Genomic DNA, 15,520 nt, shown 5'->3' on the forward strand with positions numbered 1-15,520 from the left:
AGAAATTAGAAGTGTTCAAAGATTTACAAAAATAATTAAAATTAAAATAAAGTTTCAGAATTCCAGAAGTTTTAAGAGCTGAATGTTTTTCAGGGATCCCACTCTTTTTAACCAATAATGAATTAACAACTTTTCCAGTCATTCTTAATTGTTTAAAAACTCAAATTCTAACTGATAAAAATATTTTAGAGCTTGGCATATGCAGAAAAAAAATAATAATAGCAATGGTGTTTTAAGAATTTATTAATTTATGACTTTTCCAGGTCTAAATCTAATAATCAAGCATTTTTCAAATTAAGGTTTCCCAGACTGTAGGAGCTCTGGTTCTTCAAAGGGTGAATACAATTAAAAAATGTCTTGAGTTTTTATTTTATTTTATTTTTTTTAAGTTGTTTTAGCTTATTTTGCTGCTTGTTTTGTCTTTTTTTTTTAATTGTAAGTCATCTCGAGGCCTCCTTGTAAATTTGCTGAGGCCATTCTAGTGGGCCCTGGCACCCCTGATTGAGAACCCCTTCATTAGATGGATGTCTTTGACTGATCTTTTGTAGTGCCTCACGTTTATTTATTTTTTTCATTCCACTGCCCTGCATCTTGTTTTACACACACACACACATATATATATAATGTATGTATGTGTGTGTGTATATACAGGTGCTGGTCATATAATTAGAATATCGTGAAAAAGTTCATTTTTTTATTGTAAATTATTTTTAAAAATGAAACTTTCATATATTCTAGATTCCCTACATGTAAAGCAAAACATTTCAAACGTTTTTTTATTTTTTATTTGTTGATTAGAGCGTACAGCTAATGAAAGTCCAAAATCCAGTATCTCAAAATATTAGAATATTTCCTAAGATCAATCAAAAAATGGATTTTCAAAACAGTTCAAGTTCTTTAAAGTATGTTCATTTGTACACTCAATACTTGGTCGGCAGCACATATTACAGCAAATGACTTGCTCCTAGCACAAATGACAGCATCAGTGAAGTGTGGCATGGAAGTGATCAGCCTGTGGCACTGCTGAGGCACTATTGAGCCTTCAGATCATCTGTATATTGTTGGATCGACTGTTTCTCATCTTTCTCTTGAAAAAATCCCATAGATTCAGAGGTCAGGCATGTTGGCTGGCCAATAAAACACAGTAATATCATGGTCAGCAAACCACTTGGAAGTGGTTTTTGCACTGTGGGCAGGTGCTAAAGTCCTGTTGGAAAAGGAAATCAGCATCTCCATAAAGCTTGTCAGCAGATGGAAGCATAAAGTGCTCCAAAATCTCCTGGAAGATGGCTGCATTGACTTTGCACTTGATAAAACACAATGGACCAACACCAGCAGATGTCACGGCCCCCCAAATCATTACTAACTTCAGAAACTTCCCACTAGACTTCAAGCAGCTTGGATTCTGTGCCTCTCCAGTCTTCCTTCAGACTCTGGGACCATGATTTCAACATGAAATGCAAAATTTACTTTTATCTGAAAAGAGGACTTTTGACCACTGTTCACAGTCCAGTTCTTTTTCTCCTTAGCCAAAGTAAGATGCTTCTGACGTTGTTTCCGTTTCAGAAGTGGCTTGGTAGTCCTTTTCCTGAAGATGTCTGAGTGTGGTGACTCTTGATGCGCTGACTCCGGCTTCATTTGACTCATTGTGAAGCTCTCCCAAGTGTTTGAATCGGCTTTACTTGACAGTATTCTCAAGCTTGTGGTCATCCCTGTTGCTTGTGCACCTTTGCCTACCCAATTTCTTCCTTCTAGTCAACTTTGCATTTAATATGCTTTGATACATCACTCTGTAAACAGCCACCCCATTCAGTAATGACCTGTCGCTTACTCTCTTTGTGGAGGGTGTCAATGATTGTCTCCTGGACCATTGCCAAGTCAGCAGTCTTCCCTATTAGTGTGGTTTCAAAGAAAAGAGATACCCGGAATTTATACTGTAGGGATGGTCATTTAATGAAACTCAAATGTAAATATTCTAATATTTTGAGATACTGGAATTTGGACTTTCATTAGCTGTACGCTCTAATCAACAAATTAAAAAAAAAAAAAAACTTTTGAAATGTTTTACTTTACATGTAGGGAATCTAGTATAAATGAAAGTTTCATTTTTTAAAATAATTTACAATAAAAAAATGGACTTTTTCACGATATTCTAATTATATGACCAGCACCTGTATATATAAAAATCATACTGGAGTCAGTGAGGAACCACAACAGGATCCTGACTGCCAAATACATCATGTGACATGAGTCCAAAGTACAAGTGCAATCATAAGGTTCAGGTCATTGGGGCTAAAGAATGGTGTTTGTCATTCATGAATATCTAGTTCAATTGCTGAAGCCTGTATTACAGTTTATAGTCCATAGATTAGAATTAAAGTCACACTTCCAATAACTTAGGACACTAAAGAGACCTTTCTTCTGACTGAAAAAAAGGGGAAAGCTGCCCAGGGTCCCTGCTCTCCAGCATGAACATGCCATAGTCCTGCTGCAGAGACGCATGAGGACTGCAGATGTGAACAGAGCAATAAACTGCAGTGTCTGTAATGTAAGACGCCAAAGACAGTGCTACAGGCAGAGAGAAAAGACAGCTGATCTTACTTGCAGTGCCAAGCCATGTGTAACATGTCCCCTCAGATGTGTTTGCGAACTTGGTGTAAGAATGGAGTAACATCTCACGCAAGAACTGGCAAATCTGGTGCAGTCCATGAGGATGAGATGCACTGTACAACTTAAAGCAGCTGGTGGACATACCACCACATACTGACTGCTACTTGTAATCATAGTCAGTAGTAGATGGCATCAGATTTCATATTTACATGTACTGTAGAATAGCAGTGTCCAAATGTAGACTAGGATTATTATTACTAGCAGTCATTTGAATAGCAGGTCAATAATAGATTTATCTGCAATCAGTTTGATGAGATCTACTGGATGAAAAGTTACGATTAAGTGTATACCTTCAGCTACCTTTTTTGTGAAGCTGTTCTGTCTTTAATAGGTTCAGTGACTGCAGTGTGCAACATGTTCATACCTGCTTCAAAATGCAAACTATCCTTCCATGACTTGTTACAGTTCAAGATATGCTTTTCACTGAAGGACAAGCACACAACACTGATATGAAATGAAGCAGTCATGCATTATATAATGATATATGATATATATGACTTTTTATTTGAATAGTTGTTGAAAAGTCTGTGCTCCTTAATCATATTTAGAACAAGCGACTGAATCATCATTTTACAGTTCACACTGTTTTACCCTGTAAGCATCATTTACAGTCACAAGTTCAGAAAAACAATTAGAAAAGCACAGATGCCCTTTACAATCTCTGCTGACGGACATTTATATGGTCTTTGAATTACAATGCTGGTATGATATTCAAGTATTTGCAATAAAGCAGAAAAAAAATCAAATGTTTAACAAAATATTTTGGTATACAGACAGGTTATATATTCCATAAAAAAAAAATATATTAATGATACGGTCTCTTACATTTTACATCCCCCTGTGTTTGAAACATCAAGTTACAGAGACCAGCTGGTTTATTCTGTATCTGTCACAAGCAAACACAGGGACTCAGAAAATGAGTTGAGGTACTAGAATTTCAAATATATAAATGCAGTCACAGATATGAACTCTTTTCCCTCCTTTATTTAATTTTCTCCAGAACTTTTCGAACCTCTTCAGGGTTGTACCCCCAAGGTCCGATGCCACCCTGTTAGGAAGAATGAAAATGCGTGTGAAATACTGTGGACTTCCTGATGAATATATTTAGACACTGGCACTCAAAAATGCAACAAAAGCAAAATAGCAGACCAAAGCGACTATAAAACCCTTTGCCCCATGCCGTTCAACTCATTCCAAACCTTTCACCTCTATAAACTCGTGAAATCTCTTACTGCAAGAGGAAGAGTGTGTGTAAAAGTCTCTGGCCAAGGTTAAAATGTTCTAAAGGTTTCACTCACAACTCTCTACTGCTCTCACGAGAGCTGTTATGAAGTTTTGGAGGTATTTCCTGTACTGTGTGCAGTTTGAAGCTTCTCCGCATTGCAAAACGCTCACCTGATAGAGAACTTTCCCACTCTGAATGACATAGAGTCGCTCAGGCAGGGCTCCGTATTTGCTGGCAGTGACGTTGGTCATCTCGTCCACGACCACAGGGCAGAGAGGGTCTTCTTTGACCAGGGTTCGGGCCGCAGCCAGTCTCTCCTCCAAGTTTTTGTGCACACTGATATCGACATTGTTTACAAAGGCCCAACCATCTAAAAAAAAAAAAACAGAAGCATTTTGCTTATTGCATAACATTTATCTCTCAATCAATTCTCTGCATGTGAATGCCTCTACAGTGCATCCGGGCAGAGGTTACAACAAAACATATTGTTATTGTCACATCAAATTTATTGAAATATTATTGTCTTTACCAGTTGCATGAGCCTCAGCAAGGTAAACAACGAGGAAATCTGTCACATCACTAAAGTCCTTGACAAGCTGTTTAAACTCATCAAGTTTGTAGAGAAACGGGGGTCATGTGCAACTTCCAAAACTCAGAACCAGTGGACGGCTACCTGTGAAGAACCCAACAGAACAGACTGCATCAATAATAAGGCTCTATAATAACAATTCATAAATAAAAAATATTGGAACATAACCTTAGGACTAAGCAGTCAGATTAATTTTTAGATAATAATAATAATTATTATACATTAATTAATTACTATATTTGTGTAATAGATCCTTAGAAACGGTGCAGACAGTTTAATTATTCCAATTTATTTATTTTATTTTATTAGTTTATTTATCAGGGACAAAGCAGTATAACATTGCTACAATTTCAAGCAGCCGATGATCCACATACAGGCTAATTTGCAGCCCCAGTCCCTGGTTAGGCTTTTTTTTAACAACAGTTAAACAATAATCACAAAAAAAACAAACAAACAAAAAAATTATATATTATATATATATATATATATATATATATATATATATATATATATATATATATATATATCTCAATAATAAAAAAGCTGAGACTGTGCATGACCATCAGTGTTCACAAACCTGCTGTTGTTTTTTTTAACCACTTTTTAAAATTTCTTTGAAAAATGTTTAACTCTGTTTGCATTTTCAGTTCAGCTGGCAGGCTGACCTTGTGTACCTTGAACCTTGTACCTTGCAAATTTTGTTTTCCTTTTTGGTACTGTGCAATTTTTATTAGTTGCACCTCTTGTAGAAATAATATTTTTTATTAATAATAATAAAAATATATATATTTTTAAAAAAATGTATTTACTGTACCTTTAAGAAAACGATGAATGCTCGTTTTCTGTCCGTCCAGAGTGAATAAGGCTGTGTCTGGAGCTGCGTACCCCTCAAACGCTTCCAGGCCCAGCGAGCACCAGTTCACTGAGATCACGGTTTTAATGAACACCGGAGAAAAGAAGGATGGACCCCAGTCTTCATATTTGAATTTGGGATTTTGAGTCATCGTAGACTTCTCTCCCATTTTTAGATGGATTTTCTTCATCAGCCCCGGGGAAAAGATTGACAGGAGTTTCAACAGCGATATTTGCACGATCGCAAACAATATCATGGCCACAGCTGAAACATAAACAGAAACTTTTCTCAGCGCGTATCCCACTGTGGTCCCCATCGTGAGAACGACGTATTAGTCCACACGTCGTGGTGTCAACACGAAGTTACATAAACGACAACCACATCAAACTTTGCTAGCGTAGCAAAAGCGTACCACCCTCTAAAACAAAACGCCAGAATTCAGGATCGAATCCCACTAGACTAAAGGCTTCGCTCATGATTATTAATTAGGACAAGCTGGCGTTGCTTAGTAACCTTCCTCTAACTTATTATTCATTCATATTTTTCATAAGCCTTTCTCATATTCGTTGATTCGCCAGCCGACTAATTAATTACCTACGAACACTTCAGCAAAACAGTTGGTTCTACCGGACAAACGTCGCGTTACGTAATTAATATTCATGAGCCACCTTCGCCATAGTAGGATTCTTAACTTCACTTAGCTCTTGTTGATCACGTACATGTAAACAAAAACCTTCTATTGTAGTAGTAGGATCATATTGATCTATTTTCAATAAAAATAAAACACCATAAATACCACAGTTATACATTAATATATAAAAAGCTCCAATGTTAGTTTCTAAAAACGTCCATAAGATGTCACTGTTGACATGTTTGATTATTTTTGTCTTTTTGTCTTATCCTTTAAACAGAAAATCATAAAAATAAAAGCTATATATATTTTTTCGTCACTGCCACATCGTCCTCCCTGTAATTCGCCAATGAAATATTGATCTGCCTATTCTTGATCTTGTTTTGTCTATAACATAATCCTGTGTGGTGATGGATCTAATCTATGTCATAGCATCTTATAAATTATAAAGATTTGTTTTAGTTGTGTAAATGCAAATTATTATTCCCAGCTTGGTGGCTCGAGATCAATTTCACCATTCACATCGCATCCATCCAGTTTGTTTCTGATTGGTCCCTCCCCTTTCAGCGGTGTATATTCATTGGCCCTCCGAACTGTCAATCAAAGCATAGACGCATGTTTTGGTTTTCAGAATTGATGCTATAGAAAACTCATAAAATTGCAGCTGAAACTGGAGAGAGGATGCGGTCGGTAAGAACACATTTAACAGCCTGTTGGACGCAGAAGTTGACAGTCAACATTCAATCAAAATATCCTCTCTTTCTTGCTTTGGACGGTTTAAATAGGTATGTTTTACAATCTACTACAACATATAAAAACATTAAATTATTCATTGTGTTTTAGGCTACTGTGTCATAGCTAAAGGTTTATTGGCTATTTGTTTATCATGTTGCTTCAAAGTCATTTGAGAGCTATAAGAGTTTGTTCCTTCAATTCAAGCTCAAGTTCATGGTGTGATCCTTCATCCCACAGGTAAAAGAAACGATAAAGGACTATTATTGTACGTGGACTGACATGCACACTTGGAAGTCAGAGGTCCAGATGCAGAAACCTGCAGCGCTCTTTGGGATGGTCAGTCATCAAACAGATTTCACCGAGCTGACTTTCTCCATGTTCAGCAGTAAAACAGACATCTGCCCGAAACGCGTCTCTTCTGACGGCGGTATCCCGAATCCCGCCTCGATACAGATGCGCTGCGGGTCTGAAGATCTCAAACTCCACGCGCATCACACGTCCAAACTTCACTGTTTCACCATGTCACCTGGAGATGGTATGTGAGCGTATTTTATCGACTTTTACGCATAGGCTATTTTATTATTATTATTATTATTATTTTATTGGGATTGCAGTCTTAATCTACATGGATTAAAATCAAATCAGCCGTTGTTGAGCATAATTAAGAATGCAAATATAAAATAGCAATAAAGCAATGAAATAAATTTAGTTTATATCGACTTTAACGTCTAGGCTAATTGAACACAGATGTCAAATGTCAATCTGCACAACAAAGCCAAAAGCTTTTAGTTTTTGAAAACCTTTGACGGCTATATTTAAAAAAAAAAAAAAAAAAAAAAAAAAGCATTTATAATAGGCTTAAATATTTAATAAAAACATAAATAGATTACAGCCTACTAAATAGATTAGACATTAGGCTAATTATATGTTATATACAATTTGTATGGATGTATTCATTTAATTTTTTTTGCATAACAACCATATAGTAATTGAAAATCAGACACTTTTTTCTTTACATTACCTTGACGTTCTCTGTTTCAAACTGACATTGATATATGGTCATATATTAGAGTGCGTAATAATATGTGGGCGTAATTTACAATAGGCTATAGGCTAAGCGCAACCGTAAAACTGCATAGAACATCGTCTTGTAGACACATTTTGGGACAATTCCTCATAGCTAGAGATTATCGTGTCTTGAAGTGTGTTAAATGTATCGCGGATAGCAATGCGACCTTTAAAAAAAACTATTAAATAACAAAAAATATCATTTTCAGACTGTCGAAGCAATAATAAACTCACGCGCAATCTTTTTTTTTTCACGTGATAAAATACTCGATCGCGAAATAGCCTACATTAATTTATTATTACCTACTTAAAGAGAGAGTTCACCCACAAAGTAAAATCATGTCATAATTCTCATCCTCATATTGTTCCAAACGTAACTTTCCTACTTCTGTGGAACACAAACGCGTTAGGGATTTACAGTTTCAGTCACCATTCACTGTCATTGAATCTTTTTTACATAAAATAAAAGTGAATGGTGACTGAGACTGTCATTCTCCCTAACATCTCTTTCTGTGTTCTATGATGAAAGAAAGTCTTACAAGTTTACATATACCACATGAGGGTGAGGAAATGACAACAGAATTTACATTTTTGGGTGCATTACGTAAATACCATCATGCATGGTATTGCATTGGGAGATCAGTGTGTTCAAAACATACAGAAACCTTGTTCATTTAGTCCTAAAATCATCTTAATACTTGCTAGTTTTCTTTGTAGAAGGAACACACATTCTATTGATTATGCTCTTCAGAATATGCATGCATATGTGTGTTTTAGTGCAAATGTGTTTAGATTTGTGTGACACTCTTAATGCAAGCAATGTTGAGCCATGCATCCCTCAGAAACAGGGCTCTCTGGTATTGGACTAGGGTGGTCACCCTGTTTAGATGATGCTACAATGGCGTGGGATTGCGGGGGCTGACACAGTTAACCGCTTACTTCAGCTTATGATTATACAAATTTGACTTATATTAGTAATCATACCTTGTCACAAAAGAGACTCAGAGGGTTTGATTATGATGTTTGCCTGACAAATTCGAACCAAATGTTTCTTGAATGTGTCTCAGCATTTATGAGACTTGGTTCCACTGTTCTCCCCCATCCAAAGTGAATCATTTCAATGTCTATCAGATGCATTTGACAGATGGGAACACTGATGTTTTAGATGTGCCTATTTAAGCATCATACTTTATGGAATGGAATGAGACTTTTGTGAAATGTTTTGAAGTAAGCATGTATAGTGTGTTGCGTGATCTTGTTGACATGTTTCAGAGAACGTGTTTGAGATATTACTCGTTTCACGTGTGAAATGATTTTTTAAAAATGTTTGACGATTATTATTTTTTTTAAATTTAGAATTGATTATATGATTCTGCATTCATGTGTGACAGTCTGTTGTGAGCATAGGCTGTAACTTGACAAGATTTAATCCGTTAAAAATAATCTTTGATCAGGTTCTCATTTCATTTCAGCTGCAGTGGCAGAACATGCTTGATTGTACAGAAAATGAAGTGATGTGGCAGAAAATGTAAAAATATTTAACCCTACCTTATAAAGTCTTTTTTTATATATATATTTTTGAGAATGGTGGGGGGTTTTTTCTTTCTGAAGAAGCATTTTCTTTTCCCCTAATTATTCTTGCACAGTTTTTTTTTTTTTTTTTTAGAAGGAAAGTAGTGCTGTAGTTAATTTTCTGGGCATTTTTTTCCTGCAGGCCAGTCAGATTTATAATTACCCTATATATAATTCTCTTTACAGATTTATCAGGATTCTAATTTACAGTATACAAATATGCCATTTTTGCACCATATGTATTCACTTTCTAGTAAAAGTCGTAAACCTTACAAATTTGTAATCAAGCACATAACAAAAGTTGATTGCATGTTGATTTTTGCTGAAACCCGTATATGGTTTATAACTCATTTATGCTTCCAAGACACTTATTTTAATTATTTAACTCTTTTGTAGCAGCTTGCCATTTCTACAAAAATTTGTGTTGATATTCTATCAAGCAAGATAAAGTTACCTGCCTTTATTACAGAAGCATTCATGTTATACAATTAGTTATAGTTATTAAAAAGTTGTGGCCATGGAACCAGTGAGTTGGCAAGGTTTCACACATGTACATGATGAACATCCTAAGAACGCAGCGCTAGTCCGATGGGACAAAATCTCTCTAACATGGCTAATTAACTTGTTCTTTGGCTTTTTGTCTCCTGGATAACTCAGTTACTGATTTGCGGTGCATTGGTAAATATAATCGGATAATTTTTTCACATTTCTATTTTCTGAGCTGGAGTGCTCTTAGTCATCACAATGGTAACACTTTGGTTTGGGGAACACATATTCACTATTAACTACAACTTTTGCCTCAATAAACTCTTAATTTACTGCTTGTTAATAGTTAGTAAGGTAGTTGTTGTAGTGGTTGTTTAGGTGTGGGGTAGGATTTAGGGATGTAGAATATGGTCATGAGTAAGGCATTAATTACTATTATACTATGGGGCTGTTGAATGCTCGAATCTGATGGGTTGACCAACGTTTTAAAGGTGTGCAATTATTTTCAAGGAAATGCACACTAAAGTAGTTCTAGGCAGGTCTTGACCGCATTACAGTTCCATATTAATTCGCCAAATGATTTCAGTTATTTCAATAGGTCCTTACAGCCTACAACTGCCAAAGAACCCACAACGACACTGACCAAGCAAATAAATATAGTAAATAATAGGATGAAAATGACAAATTATTGTCATGGGTTTTGCCACAAAATACGTTTTGTGTCCTGAAAACGCATACTTTCTCGCACGCTCTCTCTCTCTCTTTCAAACGTACACACGTACAGTATCGTACAGACACGCATTCGCACAGAAACGGTTTGTTAGCGCTGCTCTGACGAATTAATTATTAAAATAGTTTAGCATCTTAAAATGACAGTAATTTTAACAGTAAAAGACTGTAAAAATGCTGCGGTGAAAAACTGTCAATTGGTTTACAGAAAGTTTCCGTACTATATACGGTGAAGAACTGTAATAGATCTAACGGTACATTTAATGTAATTTTACGGTAAAATACCGTTAAATTCACAGTTTTTGGAAGTGAAAAATAACAATTCATTGTAAAATTTACAGTGAAAAAACGTAAATTGACATTCCCACAATTCCCTGCGTGACACTTCACATTTGATATATTTTCGTTGAAATAACTCTGTTTCTTCTTAGTTTTTCTAATTTTTTTCTAATCAGTTATGTACATTAGGGTTTTATGTTACATCTAATGTTGTTAAATTAATGTTTATTGCATTTTTTAAATGTCATGCATGTTACCATGATGGTGTTTAGTGTGTGTGTGAATGACACTGTGTGCACCTTCTATATGTTAGTGTTGTCCTTCTCAGCTTGTGGAAAATCTGCTTGTGATGAACTTTGATTCATCATGTGACTCTTATCACCACTGTGTTTGGTGACTGTCAGTGTATTATAAAGGTATAAAACAGATATTAGTACTTCATTAGGTTGGTAAATTAACATTATATCAGTTAATGAAATACGTTATTTTACCGTAAATTTAACAGATTTTTTTTACGTTGCTACTGTATTTTTTACGGTAAAGTTCTGGCAACCACAGCTGCCGTTTTTTTACCGTAAATTTTACTGGGATTTTTTTTTACAGTGTACATGACATTTCACACCAGTGAGGTAATAACTGTGCAGTTCTTGAGGTAGATAAACTTATAGTTTTGCTATTATTAGAGACATTGCTGCCGTGAGAAACGCACAGACTTGGGTAAGCTATTTCACATATGCTTATTCTCTCTCTCTCTCTCTCTCTCTCTCTCTCTCTCTCTCTCTCTCTCTCTCTCTCTCTCTCTCAACTGTGTTAATAACTGTATCAACTGTATTATTCTGCTATCAAGGCTCAAGCCTCCATTACTAGTTCTGAAATGATGTTTTGGAATTAGCAACGGAGGCTTGGGATGAGATGCGTAAGAAATTAGTCCCACACACAAGAGTGTTTTAAGGACAAAAACCTGGCAAATGTCTTGAAATATAACATCGGAAGAGTGGCTTGAAGTGTGGTAACCATAGTATAAGCGGAATAATTGACTCCGGGCCGTTGAATTCTTAGAGAATAATGCACACCTGCTTCATGTCGTGGCTACATTACCACCTCGGGTGTGAATTATTTTTTAAGAATTCAACAGCCTGTCGTCAATTATTCCTTGCATAAACAGCCAATATGCAAGCTAATAAGCAACTAGTAAAAAGTGAGAATTGTTCCCCATACTAAAGTGTTACCATCGCAATGAGTCATAATAATCTTCAAACAAATCTTCAAGGTCATTTTTCAGCTTACTGTAAAAGATGATCATTATACTGTAAGTGTTGCTGTGATTGTCTATTCTTGTGTTTTTGAACACAAGGTAATACTTAGTATTCACAGACAAACTCCCACGTCGAAGTGTTGATTCAGCTCATGAAAAAATGAGTAATTGACTCTAAAGGGAGTCATTGCTATAGTGTTTCGGGTTTCTATGGTAATGGGTCTACTCCCACACACATATACAAACTCAGCACCGTTTGGTCACTCTAAAATGTGGCATTTGTACTCATAAGTTGAATTCCTTTAGCTTGATGAAGTTTCCTGTGCTTGCTAGGCTGATATTCTGTATGTCTCAGGATGTGTGGTGCTGCCATTATTAATTATTAGAAATGATTATAAACCCCCACATTGATCAGATTCAGATAATCAGTTCTCATTTAGGGGATTTATATACAACATCTAGCTTTATTGGATTCTGTAAACATGTGTTGTCCACAAGAATGCTTTGTTTTAGTTGCTGTGGCTGACTGCACTCGAGTTTAAAAAAATGTTGACGTCGGTGGTTGCATCACTGCTAAACTGCTGTGGACTTTTTGTACTGCACAATTACCTGCTCTCCCCTCAGCGTTTTCCATTCGTTTCTCTTGTCTTTTGGCTTTCTCTTTTACACTTACACACTTGATCTCTGTGCCGTTGTGCTCTCACTCCCGCACATCCTACTCGACTGCGACCCACGTCTTTTGGGGGAACTCCTATGACATCAGAATGAGGCATGGATAAATTGAATGTGTGGGGAAACTGTAATGTTTGCAGCTTGTTCCATTGATTCACAAAGTCCTCATGATCAATGTGCAGTGCTATTTCATCCTGGTCGGTGACATCACCGAGCAAACGTTTTTAACAAGTGAACATTTTTCAGCATCAGTCACCAAGAGTTTAAGAGCCAGCTAGCTGTAATGGAAGTCATTGAATCATTTCTCACAAACAGGTCTCTGGAGGACTTTCTCACGTGTTGATTCAGCTTAATTTGCCTGGGAGTTTACAAACGTATTTTTGAGAGAAAGATGCGGTCGATGAGGCATAATCTGAGGAAAGTTATGAAAAACATTTTAGAATCTAATCGAGTAGCGTTTGATGAAAGATGCTCTTGTGGTTTTAGAAGATTACAGCATCTGACACTCAATCATTATGGTTTGGGATCATTCCATTGTACTTTTTCAAATAATCTGTAAAACCTCAACGTACTTAATCAATCCTGAGGTAAAACATTCAGACGTCGGCGACCTTTATTACTGGTTGGGTTATGACTACAATTTAGGCTTTTTATGGCACCTGTGATGTCATACCTCATGTCCAGTTTTGTTTTATTTATGCTTGTGGGACGCGTAATGCTAAGCCAAGGAAACGGCCTGAATCATCCTTCATTTCAAGGGCACCCTCGCCCTGCCAATACAACCCTCAAACCAATAATTCTGTTAAAAAAATATTATCTGGTTTGAATAAGTGTCGAAATATCGCTGGAATACCAGAGGAAATGTGTTCTGGACCTGGGCTTAAACGGAGGAAAAACAAAATTGGCTCCGATGTGTCATCATAAAGTGTATTTTTAGCTTGGACCATGTCTTGAGAATCACTCATAAAAATGCACCCACACTCTCCAACCTTTTTTCCCTCTTGCTTTTTGATATAGGGGTCGAATTCCTGCCTCATGTGAAATGGATCTGATTGTTTTGCCTACTCGCTCTGTCTCCCTGACTCCGTACTGAGATGAAGGGGCTACTCGCTCTTGGTCTGTGCCAGGGGGACATGCCACAGCTAACCGCACATCTACATGGGCCGAATTACTCATGCATTTTTAGACGGCAGCAACTGCGTCTCCAGACTTCTCAGCGCGTGTGACCGAGCACGGGGGTGGTTTTTTGATTTACATTTCGACAGTGGCACTTGCTGTTCTTGGCCCCGTGCTTGTTTGCTTCATCAAAGAAAAATCCGCTCCGTGGCGGCGCTGATCGCAGTGCTTAAAGCGGACGTGCGGGCCCCTGCTTCCCGTAGCGGGACGCTGCAAGACGGCTAGGTGGCCGTGACCCTTTGGATCCACTGTTGATTTAGTGTTAAAGGTGATGGATGGCAATCGACACCCTGCTGGTTTTTGTACCAATACAGCTGTTTTTCTGCTCCGCCCAGTTCACTTGCCTGTTTAATAGAACATAAATATGGATACCGAACCCAGTGCCAAGTTCCCTGGTGGGTCTTTTATTAGAAGAAGTATTATTCTTTTATATCGAGAAATACCACAAAGATTACAGCAGATTCTCGGTACAAACTAACTCTCTAATTTACACAGAGGACGTAGTGAATGTAGACAGATTCATAAGACGTTTTCTGCCAGTCGTTAGACCTTCGTTTTTACAAGTCTGGGCGTCCAATCGAGCGCTGGCTTCGTCCGAATGGTCGAAAACAAACGCACAAACATTTATTCCTTCATTAGCAGAGAGCAGAAATCATTCCAGTAGGCACGGTTATATCCTCTCTGTTGTTTAGCAGTTTCACCGTGCCAGGAAGCTGCCATGGGGCAGTGCCCATTCAGTCTGTGATGTGATTGGTTGGAATGACCCTTGAGGACTATGAAATACATTATAAAGTCTAATAGTGCAGTTTATATACTTTATTGCTGGTTGTTAATAAAGCGCAGGGTTCTGGAAGAATTAGTTATTCTCTCGTCCTCTAGTGATCCAGAACCAACTGAGTGTAATATTACATTACGCTCAGGGATTTCTGAAGGCTAATAACCTGACGTGGGCCCTGAATGCAGATTGTTTAGAATGAAAACACTTCACTTTTACGAACAGATCTGGATTATGTGATGGGAGCCATTCATCTTTAGTATCGTTGATGGCTGTAAATTTGATATATTTGTGCCGTTTGTGTGTAATGATAGTTGAGAAGGGAATGTTAGTAAGATGAAAAACCTTTGTGTATTTATTATTTTTCAATGCCTTTTTGTCTAGTGAAGCCACTTGCAGAAATAACATTTCCCAACTGAGCATGTGTCAAGTAAACTTGACCTTTTTCAGTTCAAAGGCCAAAAAAAGGAACTGACAGACATTAATAAATATTCTGAAACCGACAGTTCGCTGTGAGCACAAAAAATACCACTAAAACATCATTTATGTCCTCATTTTCTTCAACAAAGCTAATATTTTTGTGAATACCAGACATAATAGACTTCATGGAGTTGACCTAATAATTTTGTCCTGCTACGTATCGTATTTTTGTCTGTCCATTGACAGTCCAATCAGATTCTTCTGACCTTGAGGGCTGAACTTTTTTTTCCAGGCATTTCAGAACAGTCTGCAGTCATGAATCGGTAAGCTTTGAGCATTCCTACTTCCTGTTTCCATCAAGCTGCTGTTGGATTACTCGGATGGG

General features: G+C 37.0%; 2 protein-coding genes across 4 annotated transcripts in view; one reads left to right on the top strand and one right to left on the bottom strand.

Annotated features, from left to right (window-relative positions):
- Positions 1–3,153: 3,153 nt before the first annotated feature.
- On the bottom strand, positions 3,154–5,908 carry dio1 (iodothyronine deiodinase 1). The gene is made up of 4 exons (XM_048208774.1): positions 5,299–5,908; positions 4,425–4,568; positions 4,066–4,265; positions 3,154–3,718 (listed from the first exon to the last, which is right to left on the bottom strand). Exons 1-4 carry the CDS (start codon positions 5,651–5,653, stop codon positions 3,653–3,655), a joined length of 765 nt encoding a protein of 254 aa, XP_048064731.1. The 5' UTR covers positions 5,654–5,908; the 3' UTR covers positions 3,154–3,652.
- Positions 5,909–5,962: 54 nt separating this feature from the next.
- Positions 5,963–15,520, top strand: part of LOC125279277 (zinc finger protein GLIS1) — a 97,150-nt gene continuing 87,592 nt past the window's right edge. For all 3 annotated transcript variants that reach the window (XM_048208770.1, XM_048208772.1, XM_048208773.1), the window contains exons 1-2: positions 5,963–6,753; positions 6,941–7,238. In XM_048208770.1, coding sequence (XP_048064727.1) covers positions 6,983–7,238 — 256 coding nt within the window. In that variant the 5' untranslated portion in view covers positions 5,963–6,753; positions 6,941–6,982. The remainder of the gene's footprint in view (positions 6,754–6,940; positions 7,239–15,520) is intronic.

The sequence above is a fragment of the Megalobrama amblycephala genome, linkage group LG12, assembly GCF_018812025.1.
Source record: "Megalobrama amblycephala isolate DHTTF-2021 linkage group LG12, ASM1881202v1, whole genome shotgun sequence".
In the NCBI taxonomy this organism is placed as follows: domain Eukaryota; kingdom Metazoa; phylum Chordata; class Actinopteri; order Cypriniformes; family Xenocyprididae; genus Megalobrama; species Megalobrama amblycephala.